General features: G+C 48.0%; 1 protein-coding gene across 8 annotated transcripts in view; it reads right to left on the minus strand.

Annotated features, from left to right (window-relative positions):
- Nucleotides 1–22,847, minus strand: part of enah (ENAH actin regulator) — a 556,073-nt gene that overhangs the window by 240,241 nt on the left and 292,985 nt on the right. For all 8 annotated transcript variants that reach the window (XM_072500301.1, XM_072500300.1, XM_072500299.1 and 5 more), the window contains one exon: nucleotides 10,746–10,923. In XM_072500301.1, the coding sequence (XP_072356402.1) occupies nucleotides 10,746–10,923 (178 nt within the window). The remainder of the gene's footprint in view (nucleotides 1–10,745; nucleotides 10,924–22,847) is intronic.

Raw genomic sequence — 22,847 nt, forward strand, 5'->3', positions numbered from 1 at the left:
CATAAGGGGAAACAAGCGAGTAAAGAGAGGGAGCGATTGTTGAGAGAAATTTTGAGGGTGGATAGGCAATATGCAGAGGCTCCGGATGAGGGACTGTACAGGGAAAGACGAAGGTTGCATACGGAATTTGACTTGCTGACCACGGGCAGGGCAGAGGCACAATGGAGGAAGGCACAGGGATTACAGTATGAGTACGGAGAGAAGGCGAGCTGGTTACTGGCCCAACAATTGAGGAAGAGAGGGATGGCGAGGGAGATAGGTGGGGTGAGGGACGAGGAGGGTGAGATGGAACGGGGAGCAGAGAGGGTGAACGGGGTGTTTAAGGCATTTTATGAGAGGCTGTATAAGGCTCAACCCCCGGAAGGGAAGGAGGGAATGATGCACTTCCTGGATCAGCTGGAATTCCTGAAGGTGGAGGAGCAGGAGAGGACAGGATTGGGAGCACAGATTGAGGTGGAGGAGGTGGTAAAAGGGATTGGGAGCATGCAGGCAGGGAAGGCCCCGGGACCAGATGGGTTCCCGGTGGAATTTTATAGGAAATACATGGACGTACTAGCCCCGCTTCTGACGAGAACCTTTAACGAGGCCAGGGAAGGGGGGACGTTGCCCCCGACGATGTCGGAGGCGACGATATTGTTGCTCCTGAAGAGGGACAAAGACCCGCTGCAGTGCGGGTCTTACAGGCCTATCTCCCTTCTGAATGTAGATGCCAAGCTCTTGGCCAAGGTGATGGCGACGAGGATCGAGGATTATGTTCCAGGGGTGGTTCACGAGGATCAAACTGGGTTTGTTAAGGGGAGACAGTTGAACATTAATATACGGAGGCTGCTAGGTGTGATGATGATGTCCCCGCCGGAGGGAGAGGCGGAGATAGTGGTGGCGATGGACGCTGAGAAAGAGCGTAAAAGCAAGGAGCAGGAATAGGCAATTGAGTCCCTTAAACTCGCTCTGCCATTCAATACGATCATGGCTAATCTCTCGGTCTCGAACTCCACTTTCCTGCCGTGGTCCTGCTATAACCCTTCAACCCATTATTCATAAAAAATCTGTCCATCTCCTCCTTAAATGTATTCAGTGTCCCAGCAACCACTGCACTCTGGGGTAGTTTTCACACAGAGGGTGGTGAGTATCTGGAACGAGCTGCCAGAGGCAGTAGTAGAGGCGGGTACAATTTTGTCTTTTAAAAAGCATTTTGACAGTTATATGGGAAAGATGGGTACAGAGGGATATTGGCCAAATGCAGGCAATTGGGACAAGTTTTGTGATAAAAACTGGGCAGCATTGACAAGTTGGGCCGAAGGGCCTGTTTTCATGCTGTAAACTTCTATGACTCTAGTGAATTCCATAGATTGATGGCTCTTTGAGAGAAGTAATTTCTCCTCTTCTGTTTTAAATCTGCTACCCTTTATCCAAAAACGATTACCTCTCATTCTAGATTGCCGCACAGTAGGAAACATCCACTCTATATCTACTTTGTCAATACCTTTTATCATCTTATATACCACAATTAGATTTCCCTTCATTCTTCTAAACGCAGGAGAGTATTTACCACGTAACGTCCACCATCAGCTGATGAATCAATACTCCTCCATGTTGAACACCACTTGGAGGGAGCACGGAGGGCGGTAAGGGCACAGAATGTGCTCTGGGCGGTGTCTTCAATGTCCATCACCAAGCTGGCTGGGTGGACAGAGCTGCCAGTCTGGGATCGCAGCAGTTGGTGAGGGAATCAACAAGACGGAAAATCATACTTGATCCCATCCTCACCAACCTGCCTGCTGCAGATGCATCTGTCCATGACAATATCAGTAGAAGTGACCACTGCACAGTGATAGAGACAAGACTCATCTTCACATTGAGGATACCCTCCATCGTGTTGTGTGGCACTACCACCGTGCTAAATGGAACAGACTTCGAACAGATCTAGCAACTTAAGACTGGGCATCCATGAGGCGCTGTGGGTCATCAGCAGCAGCAGAATTATATTCAACCCCAATCTACAACCTCATGGCCCGGCCTATCCCCCACTCTACCATTACCACCAAGCCAGGGAACAACCCTGGTTCAATGAAGAGTGCAGGAGAGCCAGGAGCAACATCAGGCAGACCCAAAAATGAGGTGTCAACCTGGTGAAGCTACAATACAGGACTACTTGTGTGCCAAACGCAGAAGCAGCAAGTGATAGACAGAGCTAAGCGATTCCATAGCGGACGTATCAGATCTAAGCTCTGCAGTCCTGCCACATCCAGCCGTGAATGGTGATGGACAATTAAACAGCTCACTGGAGGAGGAGGCTCCACAAATATCTCCATTTTCAATGATGGAGGAGCCCAGCACACATGTGCAAAATACAAGGCTGAACAGTGGGCGGCACAGTAGCACAGTGGTTAGCACTGTCGCTTCATAACTCCAGGGTCCCAGGTTCGATTCCCGGCTTGGGTCACTGCCATAGCCAACAAAGCCAACATAAGTGTACTTTACCTGAATGCTCGTAGTATTCGGATTAAGGTAAATGAGTTGATGGCGCAAATCATCGTGAATGACTATGATTTAGTGGCCATTACTGAAACATGGTTAAAGTATGGTTACGACTGGGAGTTAAATATCCGAGGGTATCAAACTATTCGGAAGGACAGAGTGGATGGTAAGGGAGGTGGTATAGCTCTGTTATTTAAGGATGACATCCGGGCAACAGTAAGGGATGACATCGGTGCTATGGAGGATAAGGTTGAATCCATTTGGGTGGAAATCAGGAATAGTAAGGCGAAAAAGTCACTGATAGGAATAATTTATAGGCCACCAAATAGTAACATTATGGTGGGGCAGGCAATAAACAAAGAAATAACTGATGCATGTAGAAATGGTACAGCAGTTATCATGGGGGATTTTAATCTACATGTTGGTTTAACCAGGTCGGTCAAGGCAACCTTGAGGAGGAGTTCATAGAATGTATCCGCGATAGTTTCCTAGAACAGTATGTAATGGAACCTATGAGGGAACAAGCGGACCTAGATCTGGTCCTGTGTAATGAGACAGGATTGATTCAGGATCTCATAGTTAGGGATCCTCTCGGAAGGAGCGATCACAATATGGTGGAATTTAAAATACAGATGGAGGGTGAGAAGGTAAAATCAAGCACTAGTGTTTTGTGCTTAAACAAAGGAGATTACAATGGTATGAGAGAAGAACTAGCTAAGGTAGACTGGGAGCAAAGACTTTATGGTGAAACAGTTGAGGAACAGTGGAGAACCTTCCAAGTGATTTTTCACAGTGCTCAGCAAAGGTTTATACCAACAAAAAGGAAGGACGGTAAAAAGAGGAAAAATCGACCGTGGCTATCTAAGGAAATAAGGGAGAGTATCAAATTGAAGGATAAAACATACAAAGTAGCAAAGATCAGTGGGAGACTAGAGGACTGGGAAACCTTTAGGGGGCAACAGAAAGCTACTAAAAAAGCTATAAAGAAAAGTAAGATAGATTATGAGAGTAAACTTGCTCAGAATATAAAAACAGGTAGTAAAAGTTTCTACAAATACATAAAACAAAAAAGAGTGGCTAAGGTAAATATTGGTCCTTTAGAGGATGAAAAGGGAGATTTAATAATGGGAGATGAGGAAATGGCTGAGGAACTGAACAGGTTTTTTGGGTCGGTCTTCACAGTGGAAGACACAAATAACATGCCAGTGACTGATGGAAATAAGGCTATGACAGGTGAGGACCTTGAGAGGATTGTTATCACCAAGGAGGTAGTGATGGGCAAGCTAATGGGGCTAAATGTAGACAAGTCTCCTGGACCTGATGGAATGCATCCCAGAGTGCTAAAAGAGATGGCTAGGGAAACTGCAAATGCACTAGTGATAAGTTACCAAAATTCACTAGACTCTGGGGTGGTCCCGGCGGATTGGAAATTAGCAAACGTGACACCACTGTTTAAAAAAGGAGGTAGGCAGAAAGTGGGTAATTATAGGCCAGTGAGCTTAACTTCGGTAGTAGGGAACATGCTGGAATCTATCATCAAGGAAGAAATAGCGAGGCATCTGGATGGAAGTTGTCCCATTGGGCAGACGCAGCATAGGTACATAAAGTGCAGGTCGTGCCTAACTAATTTAGTGGAATTTATTGAGGATATTAACAGTGCGGTAGATAACGGGGAGCCAATGGATGTGGTATATCTGGATTTCCAGAAAGCCTTTGACAAGGTGCCACACAAAAGGTTGCTGCATAAGACAAAGATGCATGGCATTAAGGGGAACGTAGTAGCATGGATAGAGGATTGGTTAATTAATAGAAAGCAAAGAGTGGGGATTAATGGGTGTTTCTCTGGTTGGCAATCAGTAGCTAGTGGTGTCCCTCAGGGATCAGTGTTGGGCCCACGACTGTTCACAATTTACATAGATGATTTGAAGTTGGGGACCAAGGGCAATGTGTCCAAGTTTGCAGACGACACTAAGATAAGTGGTAAAGCAAAAAGTGCAGTGGATACTGGAAGTCTGCAGAGGGATTTGGATAGGCTAAGTGAATGGGCTAGGGTCTGGCAGATGGAATACAATGTTGACAAATGTGAGGTTATCCATTTTGGGAGGAATAACAGCAAAAGGGATTATTATTTAAACGGTAAGATGTTAAAACATGCTGCTGTGCAGAGAGGCCTGGGTGTGCTAGTGCATGAGTCGCAAAAAGTTGGTTTACAGGTGCAACAGGTGATTAAGAAGGCAAATGGAATTTTGTCCTTCATTGCTAGAGGGATGGAGTTTAAGACTAGGGAGGTAATTCTGCAATTGTATAAGGTGTTAGTGAGCCCACACCTGGAGTAGTGTGTTCAGTTTTGGTCTCCTTACTTGAGAAAGGACGTACTGGTACTGGAGGGTGTGCAGAGGAGATTCACTAGGTTAATCCCAGAGTTGAAGGGGTTGGATTACGAGGAGAGGTTGAGTAGACTGGGACTGTACTCGTTGGAATTTAGAAGGATGAGGGGGGATCTTATAGAAACATATAAGATTATGAAGGGAATAGATAGGATAGATGCGGGCAGGTTGTTTCCACTGGTGGGTGAAAGCAGAACTAGGGGGCATAGCCTCAAAATAAGGGGAAGTAGATTTAGGACTGAGTTTAGGAGGAACTTCTTCACCCAAAGGGTTGTGAATCTATGGAATTCCTTGCCCAGTGAAGCAGTTGAGGCTCCTTCATTAAATGTTTTTAAGATAAAGATAGATAGTTTTTTGAAGAACAAAGGGATTAAGGGTTACGGTGTTCGGGCCGGAAAGTGGAGCTAAGTCCACAAAAGATCAGCCATGATCTCATTGAATGGTGGAGCAGGCTCAAGGGGCCAGATGGCCTACTCCTGCTCCTAGTTCTTATGTTCTGTGCGGAGTCTGTACGTTCTCATCGTGTCTGGGTGTGTTTCCTCCAGATGCTCCGGTTTCCTCCCACAGTCCAAAGACTGGGACTGGTTTAGCACAGGGCTAAATAGCTGGCGTTTAAAGCAGACCAAGGCAGGCCAGCAGCGCGGGTTCAATTCCCGTACCAGCCTCCCCGAACAGGCGCCGGAATGTGGCGACTAGGGGCTTTTCACAGTAACTTCATTTGAAGCCTACTTGTGACAATAAGCGATTTTCATTTCGTTTCAAGATGTGCAGGTTAGGTGGATTGGCCATGCTAAATTGCCCTTAGTGTCCAAAAAAAGGGTAGGTGGGGTTACTGGGTTACAGGGATAGGGCGAAGGTGTGGACTTAATTAGGATGTTCTTTCCAAGGGCCAGTGCAGACCGATGGGCCGAATGGCCTCCTTGTGCACTGTAAATTCTATGATTCTATTATTTGCAAGAATCGTCAGCCAGAAGTTCTGAGTGGCTGATCCAGCTCGGTCACCTCCTGAGGACCCCAGCATCACAGATGTCAGTCTTCAGTCAATACAATTCACTCCACGTGATATCAAGAAACTGAAGGACTGGATACTGCAATGCTAGGGGCCCTGACAATATTCCGGCAATAGTACTGAAGACATGTGCTCCAGAACTTACCGCACGCCTAGCCATGCTGTTCCAGTATAGCTATAACACTGGCCAGTGGAAAATTGCCCAGGTGTTCTCTGCACACTAGAAACATGAGAAATCCAGCCCAGCCAATTGCCACCCTGTCAGCCTACTCTCCATCATCAGCAAAATGATGGAAGGAGTCAACAACAATGCTATCAAGTCGGAGAAGTTTGGGATTCCACAAGGGGAGGATTTTAGGTATATGCAGGTGCCGGATTTTGTGAAGACAGTTTCCCAACTTTTCCGGTGACACTGTCCTTCTCGTTGTTAGGGGGGTGTTGTTGGTTATGGGGTTGGAGAGGGTGGTCATCACCGCGATCTATGGGAGGGGTTTGGAGGAGGATATGGCGTCATTGGAGGGGGGTTACGGCTAAGTGGGAAGAGAAGCTGGGGTTGGTGGTTGAGGTAGGGTTGTGATGTGAGGTGTTGTGGAGGGTGAATGACTCAACCTCGTATGCGAGGCTGGGGTTGATACAGCTAAAGTTGGTACACAGAATGCAGCTGACAAAGTCGAGGATGAGCCGGTTGTTTGAGGGGGTGGAGGACACTTGTGAACGGTGTGGGACAGGTCTGGCCAATCATGTACGTATGTTCTGGTCCTGTCCCAAGTTGGAGAAATTTTGGAGGTCGTTTTTCAGCACGTCGGCGATCCTGTATGTGGATTTGGAGCCCAGTCCCCTTATTTGGGGTGTCAGACTTGCCGGAGCTGCAGATGGGAGCGGGGGCAGATGTCTAAAGCCTTCAACTTGCTGATTGTTCGCAGGCGGATCCTGATGGGGGTGGAGGTCAGCATCTCCAGCCTGTGCGTCAGTGTGGCTGGGGGACTTGATAAGAGTTCCTGTACTTGGAAATGGATAAGTTCATTTTGAGGGGGTGACGAGTTCCAAAACAGATGGGGTGTGTTTATATTAAACTTTAAAGAGTTGTTTACCGTCAGCTGCTAAAGGGAGGGGGGGAGGGGGGGGGGGGTGCATTTGTTTTGAGCTACTTGGGTGTTGGAGGATGGAGTTGGGGGAGGGATCTTTAGTTATTTTTTGTTGTTTACTTTGTTGTGTTGTATATTTAAAATGTAAAAATTGAATAAAAATATATATTTTTTACGAATGCTATCAAGTGGCACTTACTCAGCAATAACCTGCTCATGGGCACTCAGCCAACCGAGCCAATTACAGTCCTATCTGTCTACTCTCCATCATCAGCAAAATGATGGAAGGACTCATCAGCAGTGCTATGAAGCAGCACTTACTCTGCAATAACCTGCTCACGGACGCTCAGTGTGGGTTCCGCCAGGGTCACTCAGTTTCTGACCTCATTACAGCCTTGGTACAAACATGGACAAGAGAGCTGAATGCTCTGAGAGTGAGGTGAGGTGAGAGTGACTGCCCTCGACATCAAGGCAGCATTTGACCCAGTGTGGCATCAAGGAGCCCGAGCTAAACTGGAGCCAATGGGAATCGGTGGGAAAACTCTCCGCTGGTTGGGGTCATACCCGGCACAAAGGAAGATGGTTGTGGTAGTTGGAGGTCAATTATCTCAGCTCCAGGACATCACTGAGGGAGTTCCTCAAGGTAGTGTCCTCGGCCCAACCATCTTCAGCTGCTTCATCAATGACCTCCCTTCTATCATAAGGTCAGAAGTGCGGATGTTTGCGGAGGACTGCACAATGTTCAGCACCATTCGCGACCCCTCAGGTAATAAAACAGTCCGTATCTAAATGCAGCAAAACCTGGACAATATCCAGGCTTGGGCTGACAAGTAGCAAGTTACATTCGCTCCACACAAATGCCAGGGAATGACCATCTCCTACAAGAGAGGATCTAACCATTGCCCGATGACATTCATGGCATTACCATCGCTGAATCCCCCGCAATCAACATCCTGCGGGGTTAGCACTGATCAGAAACTGAACTGGACCAACCATATTAATACTATGGCTACCAGGGCAGGTCAAAGGCTAGGAATCCTACGGCGAGTAACTCATCTCCTGACCCCTCCAAAGCCTGTCCACCATCTACAAGTGGAATATTCTCCACTTGCCTGTATGAATGCAGCTCCAACAACACTCAAGAAGCTGGACACCAACCAGGACAAAGCAGCCCACTTGATTGCTCCTCTTTCCACAAACATGACAAAGATGATTGATGAGGGGAGAGCAGTGGATGTGTGACAAAGATGATTGATATGGGGAGGGTGGTGGATGTTGTATGCATGGACCTCAGTGAAGCCTTTGACAAGGTCCCTCATGGCAGACTGGTACAAAAGGTGATCACACGGGATCAGAGGTGAGGTGGCAAGATGGATACAAAACTGGCTCGGTCACGAAAGGCAAAGGATAGCAGTAGAAGGGTGTTTTTCTGAATGGAAGGTTGTGACTAGTGGTGTTCCACAGGGATCTGTGCTGGGACCTCTGTTGTTTGTAGTGTACATAAACGATTTGGAGGAAAATGTAGCCGGTGTGATTAGTAAGTTTGCGGTGTTGCAAAGGTTGGTGGAGTGGCAGATAGTATTGAGGATTGTCAAAGGATACAGCAGGACAGAGATAGGTTGGGGACTTGGGCAAAGAAATGGCAAATGGAGTTTAATCTGAACAAATGTGAGGTAATGCATTTTGGTAGGTCTAACATAGAGGGGAAATATTCCGTAAATGGCAAAACTCTTAGGAATGTAGAAAGTCAGAGAGATCTGGGCGTGCAGCTTCACAGATCTTTGAAGGTGGCAACACAAGTGGACAAGGTATTCAAGAAAGCATACAGAATGCGTGCCTTCATTGGGCAGGGCATCGAGTGTAAAAACTGGCAAGTCATGCTACAGTTGTATGGAACCTTAGTAAGGCCGCACTTGGAATATTGCGCACAATTCTGGTCCCCACACTACCAGAAGGATGTGGAGGCTTTGGAGAGGGTGCAGAGGTGGTTTACCAGGATGTTGCCTGGTCTAGATGGTGTTAGCTATGTGGATAAGTTGAATAGACTCCGACTGTTCTCACTGGAGCGAAGAAGGGATAGTCAGAGACTTTTTCCCAGGGTAGAGGGGTCAATTACTAGGGAGCATAGGTTTAAGGTGCGAGGGGCAAGGCTTAGAGGAGATGTGCGAGGGGCAAGGTTTAGAGGAGATGTGCGAGGCAAGTTTTTTTTAAACACAGAGTAGTGGGTGCCTGGACCTCGCTGCTGGAGGAGGTGGTGGAAGCAGGGCCGATAGTGACGTTTAAGGGGCATCTTGACAAATACATGAATAGGATGGGAATAGAGGGATATGGACCCCAGAAGTGTAGAAGATTTTAGTTTAGGCAGGCAGCATGGTTGGCGCAGGCTTGGAGGACCGAAGGGCGTGTTCTTGTGCTGTACTTTTTTTGTTCTTTGTTTTCATTAGAAAGACGGAGGTGACCTGATAAGAGGTCTACAAGATTATGATGGGCTAGGAATATTCAGTAGGTCTGGCATCATCTATGAACAGAGAAACAGAGTTCCATGCTGTTAAAGAAAGACCATTGAGCTGAGACCTTAGTTCTGTTTCTCTCTCTATATTTGATGCCAGACCTGCTGAGTATTTGCAGCATTTTCTGATTTTCTTTTAGGCGTAGATTTAGATTAGATTTAGATTTATTGTCACGTGTACCTACACTGAAAATTTTGTTATGCATATAGTCTAGGCAGCTCGTTCCATATATGAAAAAACATAGGACATATGATAAATACATGATGTTAATACATAGACATTGGCATTGGGTGAAGCATACTGAGTATAGTGCTACAACAGTAGAGAAGATGCAGAGAGAGAACAGTTCAGTCCATAAGAGGATCATTCAGGAGTCTAGTAACACTTCAACAGTAGCATTCTACAGAGTAGCACTTCTCCAGTCTGCAGATAGCGTATTGGACTTATCAACCATCCAGAACCCATCTGTTGGAGGGCATTTTGTGATACTGGACTATGATATAAATTATAGGTGGCCCTGTAACTATATTTGTGCTCCTATATTACTTTTGAATAGTTCTGATGAAACAAAAGGTACTCACTGGCTTAAATGCCTGTTTAGAAGAGGCAATTTGTGGAAACAGATAGTGTATACACAATGCTGTTAATATCAGAAAAGACACAAAATGGCTGTTAGCTATTTTGTGATATAAAATGGCTGAACAAGCCACATTCCCTGTAAACTGTCTCATGAGACCCAACCGTGGGTATGTATAGGGTGTATCCCAACAGCCGCTGATAATAGCTTCACAGAACAAGACATGCAATGTATCCTTGATAAAGCTCAAGGTCTACAGCTGTAGACAGGACACATTATTATGTTAGTTTTGAATGACGTCTGTATGAAGTTAGGGGCGGGTAAGACAACACCCACTTTAACCATATATGTGATAACTGGGATGCTAGGAAAATTGATTGACTGCATGTAATAAGTGTGATGCGAATATAGTTGATTGATTTTATGTAAATGAGAATACAAACTAATTCCGCCCCTTGAATCTGTATATTAACCCGTGTGAGCTTTAGCTCAAGTGAGAAAAGATGCTATCAAAGGCTGCGGAGTCTGAGACCTTCTCTCTGAGAATTCTGACATAATAAGCTGCTTTTTTACTTATACTCAGGCCTTCGTGTGAATATTTTCATTTCTAACACCATCAAACCAAAGTGGAAGTCCTCCTCAATCCTGAAGAAATGTTGGAAATGAAGAAACACTTAAATCAAGATTTGGAACATGTACCTGAATCCTGGGAATTTAGCACTTCCAAGGCATGCATCATGGCACTTGCAAACACATTGGCATCTTCTTTGCTGCCAAAGTTCAGACCATACACCTGCCTGGCATCTCGCCACTGATGAAAGGTCTGTGTGGCCTGGTTGTATTTCAGCCCCTTCGGAATGGCACAGTTTATCACCACCTGCAAATAAAAGTGTCAGAATTTTTTAAATGCTCTAATCCAAGAACGAGTGCTACTCCCATTGGAGGTGGAGATGGGCGAATATTTTAAATAATAATAATCTTTATTGTCACAAGTAGGGTTACATTAACACTGCAATGAAGTTACAGTGAAAAGCCCCTAGTCACCACATTCCGGCGCCTGTTTGGGTCACAGAGGGAGAATTCAGAATATCCAAATTACCTAACAGCACGTCTTTCAGGACTTGTGGGAGGAAACCGGAGCACCCGGAGGAAACCCCCGCAGACACGGGGAGAACATGCAGACTTCACACAGACAGTGACCCAAACCGGGAATCGAACCTGGGACCCTGGAGCTGTGAAGCAACAGTGCTAACCACAGTGCTACCGTGCTGCTTCCTCCCATCTGAAGTGTTAAAAAAAATCAAACCATAAGCTCGGGTTTATACAGAAAAAACTTTTCCCATCAAATTCACTGAACGATCAGAACAGTGATCTTATTTATACCCATAAACCTTTGTGAATGCAGATCCTCCAATGCAACATGCTTGGACTAACTAACTTCAATTTCAACAGAATTATTTTTTTCTGCACTTTCACGAATGTGGCTGACGCTGACTAGAACAGCATTTATTGCCCATTCTGTTGAAAATGTGGTGGTGAGCTGCTTTCTTGAGCTGCTGCAGTTCATATTTATGCACAGTGTTGTTAGAACAAGAGTTCCAGGATTTTGACCCATTGACAGTGAAGCAATATCGATATAGTTAAAAGTCGAGATGGTGTGTGGCTCGAAGGGGAACTTGCAGGTTGGCTTCCCATGTATATGCTATTCTGGTTCATCCAGCTCAAAAAGCTCAAAAAGGCAGACAGAATGGCAAAGCAGGAGAGGTCATCCTGTTAGTAAAAGATGAAATAAGGACATTAGTGAGAAAGGGTCTGTGGTGATATGCATCAATGTAAATGCATTAGGCTAGCTAGACACTAGAGGGAGCACCGGAGACATCACACACGCACACTCAACCAATAGATCAGTTGGATAGGACACGGCCAATGGACATTCACGATACACACGGAGGTGACACGACCACAAGAGGGCATTACACCAACCCATATATAAAGGACACCACACACATGATCTGCCTCTTTCCAGTAGAGACAGTCAGTGAGTACAGACACAGGATTGATTCAATATCACTCCCACCACGTGGATTGCAGCAACTGGTTAGTCAGTCTGGGTAGCTATAGTAGGATTAACAGTAGTGTAGAACCCGAGTAATAGAAGTGTAAATAGTTTAATAAACGTGTTGAAGTTATCTCCACGTCTGAACCTTCCTTTGTCAAGTACACCACAAGGAAGCCGCTTATGTTACACCTACAACATAACAAATCAGGGTCTAGCCTCAGACGATCATGAAGTAGAATCAATATCGGTGCAAATTACGACAAGCAACAATCAGAAAGCACTGGTGGAAGGACTTATGCTCCCGAACACAGGTCAATACCATTGGACAAAGCATTAAACAAGAAATTATTGGAGCTTGTAAAAGCAGTGTAGTAAATGTGGGTGACTTTATTCTTCATATAGACCAGGACATTCAAATTAGCACAGCAGATGAGTTTGTAAAATGTTTTCATGATTGTTTCATAAGAACTAGGAACAGGAGTAGGCCATCTGGCCCCTTGAGCCTGCTCCGCCATTCAATGAGATCATGGCTGATCTTTGTGGACTCAGCTCCACTCTCCGGCCTGTACACCATAACCCTTAATCCCTTTATTCTTTAGAAAGGCATCTATCTTTTTCTTAAAAACGTTTAAAGAAGGAGCCTCAACTGCTTCACTGGGCAAGGAATTCCAGAGATTCACAACCCTTTGGGTGAAGAAGTTCCTCTTACACTCCGTCCTAAATCTGCTTCCCCTTATCTTGAGGCTATGTCCCCTAGTTCTGCTTTCCCCGACCAGTGGAAACAACCTGCCCGCATCTATCCTATCTATTCCCTTCATAATTTGATATGTCTCAATAAGATCCCCCCGCATCCTTCTAAACTCCAATGAGTACAGTCCCAGTCTACTCAACCACTCGTCATAATCTAATCCCCTCAACTCAGGGATCAACCTAGTGAATCTCCTCTGCACTCCCTCCAGTGCCAATATGTCCTTTCTCAGGTAAGGAGACCAAAACTGAACACAATACTCCAGATGCGGTCTCACCAACACCCTATACAATTGCAGCATAACCTCACTAGTCTTGAACTCCATCCCTCTAGCAATGAAAGACAAAACTCGATTAGCCTTCTTAATCACCTGCTGCACCTGCACACCAACTTTTTGCGACTCGTGCACCAGCACACCCAGGTCCCTCTGCACAGCAGCATGTTTTAACATCTTACCGTTTAAATAATAATCAATTCTGCTGTTATTCCTCCCAAAATGGATAGCCTGACACTTGGCAACATTGAATTCCATCTGCCAGACCCTAGCCCATTCACCTAACCTATCCAAATCCTTCTGCAGACTTCCGGTATCCTCTGCCCTTTTTGCTTTACCGCTCATCTTAGTGTCGTCTGCAAACTTTGACACATTGCACTTGGTCCCCAACTCCAAATCGTCTATGTAAATTGTGGGCAGGCAACATACCATGCGGCACTCTCAATCTGGCTTACAAAGGATGCCATCAATCCCCCTAATTATAGAATCCCCTACAACTACCACTTGTCTTTTTGCTCCCCCCTCTTGAATGGCTTCCTGTACCACGGTGCAGTGGTCAGTCAACGCATCCTCCCTACAGCCCTCTTCCTCATCCACACAGGGAGCAAGTACCTCATACCTGTTGGACAAGGTCAAGGGCTGAGGCTCCTCAACTCCTAAACTCAGGATCCCCCTACCTGCCTCCCTTGCAGTCACACCACTCTGTCCCTGACCACTGTCCGAATTAACAGAACTTATTCTACCGGGTGTGACTGCCTCCTGAAACAAAGCGTCCAGGTAATGTTCCCCCTCCCTGATGTGCCGCAGTGTGTGCAGCTCGGTCTCCAGCTCATCAATTCTGAGCCGAAGTTCCTCGAGCACTTGCTGCAGATGTGGTCACTGACGGTCTCAATGGGATCTACCAGTTCCATCATCATACAGCAACAGCACATCACCTGTCCAGCCATATTCAACTAGTTAATTAATTTAAATTTTTTTAAAAAATGTCTTTATAGAACCTCAAGGATAAACCCGAACACCAACAAAAACACAGCCCTCTCTTGCCACTCACCTGAACTCAGTCACTCACCTAAACTCAGATGCACTCTGTTCCAATCAGCACTCACCTAAACTCAGATGCACTCTGTTTCAATCAGCACTTACCTAAACTCAGATGCATTCTGTTCCAATCAGCACTCACCTAAACTCAGATGCACTCTGTTCCAATCAGCACTCCGTGACTAAAGGCACTCCTGCCACACCTTGTGTGCACGCACCTCTCCCAGCACTGTCCCGGCTCTCTCCTCCGGCGCTGTTTTCGCTGTCCCGGCTCTCTCTGCTCCCGCGCTGTTTTCGCTGTCCCGGCTCTCTCCTCCCGCGCTTTTTTAATCTCCCGGCTCTCTCCTCCGGCGCTGTTTTCACTGTCCCGGCTCTCTCTGCTCCCGCGCTGTTTTCGCTGTCCCGGCACTCTCCTCCCGCGCTTTTTAAATCTCCCGGCTCTCTCCTCCGGCGCTGTTTTCGCTGTCCCGGCTCTCTCTGCTCCCGCGCTGTTTTCGCTGCCCCGGCTCTCTACTCCCACGCTTTTTAAATCTCCCGGCTCTCTCCTCCGGCGCTGTTTTCGCTGTCCCGGCTCTCTCTGCCCCGGCTCTCTCCTCCCGCGCTTTTTAAATCTCCCGGCTCTCTCCTCCGGCGCTGTTTTCGCTGTCCCGGCTCTCTCTGCTCCCGCGCTGTTTTCGCTGTCCCGGCTCTCTCCTCCCGCGCTTTTAAAATCTCCCGGCTCTCTCCTCCGGCGCTGTTTTCGCTGTCCCGGCTCTCTCTGCTCCCGCGCTGTTTTCGCTGTCCCGGCTCTCTCCTCCCGCGCTTTTAAATCTCCCAGCTCTCTCCTCCGGCGCTGTTTTCACTGTCCCGGCTCTCTCTGCTCCCGCGCTGTTTTCGCTGTCCCGGCACTCTCCTCCCGCGCTTTTTAAATCTCCCGGCTCTCTCCTCCGGCGCTGTTTTCGCTGTCCCGGCTCTCTCTGCTCCCGCGCTGTTTTCGCTGCCCCGGCTCTCTACTCCCACGCTTTTTAAATCTCCCGGCTCTCTCCTCCGGCGCTGTTTTCGCTGTCCCGGCTCTCTCTGCCCCGGCTCTCTCCTCCCGCGCTTTTTAAATCTCCCGGCTCTCTCCTCCGGCGCTGTTTTCGCTGTCCCGGCTCTCTCTGCTCCCGCGCTGTTTTCGCTGTCCCGGCTCTCTCCTCCCGCGCTTTTAAAATCTCCCGGCTCTCTCCTCCGGCGCTGTTTTCGCTGTCCCGGCTCTCTCTGCTCCCGCGCTGTTTTCGCTGTCCCGGCTCTCTCCTCCCGCGCTTTTAAATCTCCCAGCTCTCTCCTCCGGCGCTGTTTTCGCTGTCCCGGCTCTCTCTGCACCCGCGCGTTTTCGCTGTCCCAGCTCTCTCCTCCCGCGCTTTTTAAATCTCCCGGCTCTCTCCTCCGGCGCTGTTTTCGCTGTCCCGGCTTTCTCTGCTCCCGCGCTGTTTTCACTGTCCCGGCTCTCTCCTCTCGCGCTTTTTAAAATCTCCCGGCTCTCTCCTCCGGCGCTGTTTTCGCTGTCCCGGCTCTCTCTGCTCCTGCGCTGTTTTCGCTATCCCGGCTCTCTCCTCCCGCGCTTTTTAAATCTCCCGGCTCTCTCCTCCGGCGCTGTTTTCGCAGTCCCGGCTCTCTCTGCTCCCGCGCTGTTTTCGCTGTCCCGGCTCTCTCCTCCCGCACTTTTTAAATCTCCCGGCTCTCTCCTCCGGCGCTGTTTTCGCTGTCCCGGCTCTCTCTGCTCCCGCGCTGTTTTCGCTGGACCAATACATTGTGGAAGTGGCTAGGGATAAAGCTATCTTAGATCGATATAATTTGTAATGAGACAGGATTAATTAGAAATTTCATAAATCAAATTTATTAGAATTCTTTGAGATGTAACACTCCGTGAATAAAGGTGGATGTAGTGGATGTGGATTTTCAAAAGTCATTTGATGAAGGTGCAGCATAAATGATTATTATACAAAGAACAAAGAACAAAGAAATGTACAGCACAGGAACAGGCCCTTCGGCCCTCCAAGCCCGTGCCGACCACGCTGCCCGACTAAACTACAATCTTCTACACTTCCTGGGTCCGTATCCTTCTATTCCCATCCTATTCATGTATTTGTCAAGATGCCCCTTAAATGTCACTATCGTCCCTGCTTCCACCACCTCCTCCGGTAGCGAGTTCCAGGCACCCACTACCCTCTGCGTAAAAAACTTGCCTCGTACATCTACTCTAAACCTTGCCCCTCTCACCTTAAACCTATGCCCCCTAGTGATTGACCCCTCTACCCTGGGGAAAAGCCTCTGACTATCCACTCTGTCTATGCCCCTCATAATTTTGTATACCTCTATCAGGTCTCCCCTCAACCTCCTTTGTTCCAGTGAGAACAAACCGAGTTTATTCAACCGCTCCTCATAGCTAATGCCCTCCATACCAGGCAACATTCTGGTAAATCTCTTCTGCACCCTCTCTAAAGCCTCCACATCCTTCTGGTAGTGTGACGACCAGAATTGAACACTATACTCCAAGTGTGGCCTAACTAAGGTTCTATACAGCTGCAACATGACTTGCCAATTCTTGTACTCAATGCCCCGGCCAATGAAGGCAAGCATGCCGTATGCCTTCTTGACTACCTTCTCCACCTGTGTTGCCCCTTTCAATGACCTGTGGACCTGTACTCCTAGATCTCTTTGACTTTCAATACTCTTGAGGGTTCTACCATTCACTGTATATTCCCTACCTGCATTAGACCTTCCAAAATGCATTACCTCACATTTGTCCGGATTAAACTCCATCTGCCATCTCTCCGCCCAAGTCTCCAAACAATCTAAATCCTGCTGTATCCTCCGGCAGTCCTCATCGCTATCCGCAATTCCACCAACCTTTGTGTCGTCTGCAAACTTACTAATCAGACCAGTTACATTTTCCTCCAAATCATTTATATATACTACAAAGAGCAAAGGTCCCAGCACTGATCCCTGTGGAACACCACTGGTCACAGCCCTCCAATGAGAAAAGCATCCTTCCATTGCTACTCTCTGCCTTCTATGGCCTAGTCAGTTCTGTATCCACCTTGCCAGCTCACCCCTGATCCCGTGTGACTTCACCTTTTGTACTAGTCTACCATGAGGGACCTTGTCAAAGGCCTTACTGAAGTCCTTGTAGACAACATCCACTGCCCTACCTGCATCAATCATCTTAGTGACCTCCTCGAAAAACTCTATCAAGTTAGTGAGACACGACCTCCCCTTCACAAAACCGTGCTGCCTCTCACTAATACGTCCATTTGCTTCCAAATGGGAGTAGATCCTGTCTCGAAGAATTCTCTCCAGTAATTTCCCTACCACTGAAGTAAGGCTCACCGGCCTGTAGTTCCCGGGATTATCCTTGCTACCCTTCTTAAACAGAGGAACAACATTGGCTATTCTCCAGTCCTCCGGGACATCCCCTGAAGATGTCATACAATGCAAGAGCTTATGGAGTTGTGGGTAATATATTATTAGCATGGATAGAGGATTGGCTAACTGCCAGGAAATGGATCATTTTTAAGTTGGGAAACTGTAACTTGTAGGGCACAAGGTTCAATGCTGGAGCCTCAACTGTTTACAATCTATACTCATGATTCGGATAAAGGAACCGACTATCTTGTTGCCAAATTTGCTGATGATACAAAAACAGGTAGGAAAGCAAGTTGTGGGGAGGATGCAAAAGTTTGCAAAGGGATATAGATAGGTTAAATGAGTGGGTAAAAATTTAGTAGTTGGAGTAAAATGTTGGAAAATGGGAATTGTTCACTTTGGCAGGCAAAGAGAAAAGCAGATTATTTAAATGCAGAGACTACAAGAATGCTGTAGGATAGGGGGTTCTAGGTGTTCTCAGATGTGAATCACAAGCCATTAGCATGTAGGTGTCATAATATGCACTCATGCACATCATGAGGTAAAGACAGGCAGTGACAGACACCCAGGTTAGCCAATCAACATACAGGACAGAACACAACCAATCACCAGACAGAACACTAGAGGGGGGCTTCCTACTATAAAACACACAAGGCATCAGCACTCCCCCTCTTTCCACTGGTGACAACTGTAGTGACAGTCAGGGTGTTTATATCAGTTAGCAACTTCTACACGTGGCTCAGAGCTAGTCTGGTCTGGTTAGTTAGAGTTAGCACACTTAGAGTAGTAGAGTGTCAACCCACAGCAAGCTGTGTGCATTGTTACAGAAGTTCAATAAATCGTATTGAAGCAACGTCCAAGTTTGGTGTCTGCTTTCCAGTCCAACTGCATCGAGTTGCAGTCCCTGTTACCCCAGGGTTAATAACATGACAGAAGGTACAGCAAGTAATTAGAAAGACAAATGGATTTTATGGCAAGTGGAATGGAATAGAAAGATAGGACGTCTTACTACAACCATACATAGGATCTTTGAGACCACATCTAGAGTACTATATACAGTTTTGGTCTCCTTACTTAAGAAAGAATATAAGTGCTTTAAAAGCGGCTCTGACTAAGTTCTCTGGGTTGATTCCTGGGATGAATCCCATCTTGCAAAGAAAAGTTGAGCAGATTGGGCCGATATTCACTGGAGTTTAGAAGAATGAGAGGTGATCGTATTGAAACATCTAAGATTCTGGAGAGCTGTATTGAAGATGTTTCTTCTCGTGGGGAAATGTGGAACTAGGGGCAGTTTCAGGAAGCAGGATTTCCCATTTCAGCTGAATTTGTGCTCTCAGGGGGTCACTGATCTTTGGAATTCAATACCCGAGAGCAGTGGAGTCTGTCATTTGAAATGAATGAAATGAAATGAATGAAAATGAAAAATGAAAATGAAATCGCTTATTGTCACAAGTAGGCTTCAAATGAAGTTACTGTGAAAAGCCCCTAGTCGCCACATTCCGGCACTGTTCGGGGAGGCTGTTACGGGAATTGAACCGTGCTGCTGGCCTGCCTTGGTCTGCTTTCAAAGCCAGCGATTTAGCCCCGTGCTAAACAGCCCCTGTAATATATAATGTATTTTAAGATATAACATTTAATATATATGTTCAAGGCTGAGTTAGACAGATTCTTCATCTATCAGGCAGTCGAATGTTCTCAGTGGCAGGCAGGAAAACGGAGTTGAGGCCAGGAGCACATTAGCCATGGCCTTGCTGCATAATGGAGGAGGCTCGAAAAGCCAAATGGCGTACTCCTGCTCCTTTTTCTTCAGTGTTATCCGTTTTTGGTCTGAAGTGCTTAACCAAATGTGCATTAAAAAAAAACATATATTACAACATTTTCACAATGAAACACCCAAACAACATCAAGCAACCCCCAAACAAATAAATAACCCATTCCCCCCCATCTCCACCTCCTCCCCTCAACAAACAACGGTAACCAATTCCCCAAAATGCATAATAAGCAAACCCCAACAATTGAAGAACCTTTCCTTCATCCCCCTCAGTTTGAACTTTACCTTCTCTAGGGTCAAAAACCCCAGTAAATGCCCCCGCCACGCCGAGACGCAGGGAGGAAAGACTGACCCCCACCCTAACAAAACCCCAGTAAATCCCCCCCCGCCACGCCGAGACGCAGGGTGGAGAGACTGACCCCCACCCTAACAAAACCCCAGTAAATCCCCCCCCCGCCACGCCGAGACACAGGGTGGAGAGGCGGACCCCCACCCTAACAAAACCCCAGTAAATCCCCCCCCCCGCCACGCCGAGACACAGGGTGGAGAGACTGACCCCCACCCTAACAAAACCCCAGTAAATCCCCCCCCGCCACGCCGAGACACAGGGTGGAGAGGCAGACTCCCACCCTAACAAAACCCCAGTAAATCCCCCCCCGCCACGCCGAGACACAGGGTGGAGAGACTGACCCCCACCCTAACAAAACCCCAGTAAATCCCCCCCGCCCCGACAGGCTGTGACACAGGGTGGAGAGGCAGACCCCCACCCTAACAAAACCCCAGTAAATCCCCCCCCCGCCACGCCGAGACACAGGGTGGAGAGACTGACCCCCACCCTAACAAAACCCCAGTAAATCCCCCCCCGCCACGTCGAGACACAGGGTGGAGAGACTGACCCCCACCCTAACAAAACCCCAGTAAATCCCCCCCCGCCACGCCGAGACACAGGGTGGAGAGACTGACCCCCACCTTAACAAAACCCCAGTAAATCCCCCCCCCCCTGCCACGCCGAGACACAGGGTGGAGAGACTGACCCCCACCCTAACAAAACTCCAGTAAATCCCCCCCGCCACGCCGAGACACAGGGTGGAGAGGCAGACCCCCACCCGAACAAAACCCCAGTAAATCCCCCCCCCCTCCCGCCACGCCGAGACACAGGGTGGAGAGACTGACCCCCACCCTAACAAAACCCCAGGAAATCCCCCCCCCCCCGTCACGCCGAGACACAGGGTGGAGAGAGTGACCCCCACACTAACAAAACCCCAGCAAATCACCCCTCCCCCGCCACGCCGAGATACAGGGTGGAGAGACTGACCCCCACCCTAACAAAACCCCAGTAAATCACTCCGCCACGCCGAGACACAGGGTGGAGAGACTGACCCCCACCCTAACAAAACCCCAGTAAATCACCCCTCCCCCGCCACGCCGAGACACAGGGTGAAGAGACTGACCCCCACCCTAACAAAACCCCAGTAAATCCCCCCCGCCACGCCGAGACACAGGGTGGAGAGACTGACCCCCACCCTAACAAACCTTAGTAAATCCCCCCCCGCCCCCGCCACGGCGAGACACAGGGTGGAGAGGCTGACCCCCACCCTAACCAAACCCCAGTACATTCCCCCCGCCACGCCGAGACACAGGGTGGAGAGGCTGACCCCCACCCTAACAAAACCCCAGTAAATCCCCCCCCCCGCCACGCCGGACACAGGGCGGAGAGACTGACCCCCACCCTAACAAAACCCCAGTAAATACCCCCCCGCCACGCCGAGACACAGGGCGGAGAGACTGACCCCCACCCTAACAAAACCCCAGTAAATCCCCCCCCCGCCACGCCGAGACACAGGGTGGAGAGGCTGACCCCCACCCTAACAAAACCCCAGTAAATCCCCCCCCACCACGCCGAGACACAGGGTGGAGAGACTGACCCCCACCCTAACAAAACCCCAGTAAATCCCCCCACGTCACGCCGAGACACAGGGTGGAGAGACTGACCCCCACCCTAACAAAACCCCAGTTTGGCAGGGGGGTGGGCACGGGAGCAATAGGTCAGAAGGTGAGAGCATTGAGGGAGAACTAGGGAATAGGGACAGTGTGGCTCTGAGGCAGAGCAGACGGGGAGAAGTTGCTGAACACAGCGGGTCTGGTGGCCTGAAGTGCATATGTTTTAATGCAAGGAGCATTACGGGTAAGGCAGATGAACTTAGAGCTTGGATTACTACTTGGAACTATGATGTTGTTGCCATTACAGAGACCTGGTTGAGGGAAGGGCAGGATTGGCAGCTAAACGTTCCAGGATTTAGATGTTTCAGGCGGGATAGAGGGGGATGTAAAAGGGGAGGCGGAGTTGCGCTACTTGTTCGGGAGAATATCACAGCTATACTGCGAGAGGACACCTCAGAGGGCAGTGAGGCTATATGGGTAGAGATCAGGAATAAGAAGGGTGCAGTCACAATGTTGGGGGTATACTACAGGCCTCCCAACAGCCAGCGGGAGATAGAGGAGCAGATAGTTAGACAGATTTTGGAAAAGAGTAAAAACAACAGGGTTGTGGTGATGGGAGACTTCAACTTCCCCAATATTGACTGGGACTCACTTAGTGCCAGGGGCTTAGACGGGGCGGAGTTTGTAAGGAACATCCAGGAGGGCTTCTTAAAACAATATGTAAACAGTCCAACTAGGGAAGGGGCGGTACTGGACCTGGTATTGGGGAATGAGCCCGGCCAGGTGGTAGATGTTTCAGTAGGGGAGCATTTTGGTAACAGTGACCACAATTCAGTAAGTTTTAAAGTACTGGTGGACAAGGATAAGAGTGGTCCGAGGATGAATGTGCTAAATTGGGGGAAGGCTAATTATAACAATATTAGGCGAGAACTGAAGAACATAGATTGGGGGCGGATGTTTGAGGGCAGATCAACATCTGACATGTGGGAGGCTTTCAAGTGTCAGTTGAAAGGAATACAGGACAGGCATGTTCCTGTGAGGAAGAAAGATAAATACGGCAATTTTCGGGAACCTTGGATGACGAGTGATATTGTAGGCCTCGTCAATAAGAAAAATGAGGCATTTGTCAGGGCTAAAAGGCTGGGAACAGACGAAGCCTGTGTGGCATATAAGGAAAGTAGGAAGGAACTTAAGAAAGGAGTCAGGAGGGCTAGAAGGGGTCATGAAAAGTCATTGGCAAATAGGGTTAAGGAAAATCCCAAGGCTTTTTACACTTACATAAAAAGCAAGAGGGTAGCCAGGGAAAGGGTTGGCCCACTGAAGGATAGGCAAGGGAATCTATGTGCGGAGCCAGAGGAAATGGGCGAGGTACTAAATGAATACTTTGCATCAGTATTCACCAAAGAGAAGGAATTGGTAGATGTTGAGTCTGGAGAAGGGGGTGTAGATAGCCTGGGTCACATTGTGATCCAAAAAGACGAGGTGTTGGGTGTCTTAAAAAATATTAAGGTAGATAAGTCCCCAGGGCCTGATGGGATCTACCCCAGAATACTGAAGGAGGCTGGAGAGGAAATTGCTGAGGCCTT

This window comes from Scyliorhinus torazame, chromosome 4, assembly GCF_047496885.1.
Source record: "Scyliorhinus torazame isolate Kashiwa2021f chromosome 4, sScyTor2.1, whole genome shotgun sequence".
In the NCBI taxonomy this organism is placed as follows: Eukaryota; Metazoa; Chordata; class Chondrichthyes; order Carcharhiniformes; family Scyliorhinidae; genus Scyliorhinus; species Scyliorhinus torazame.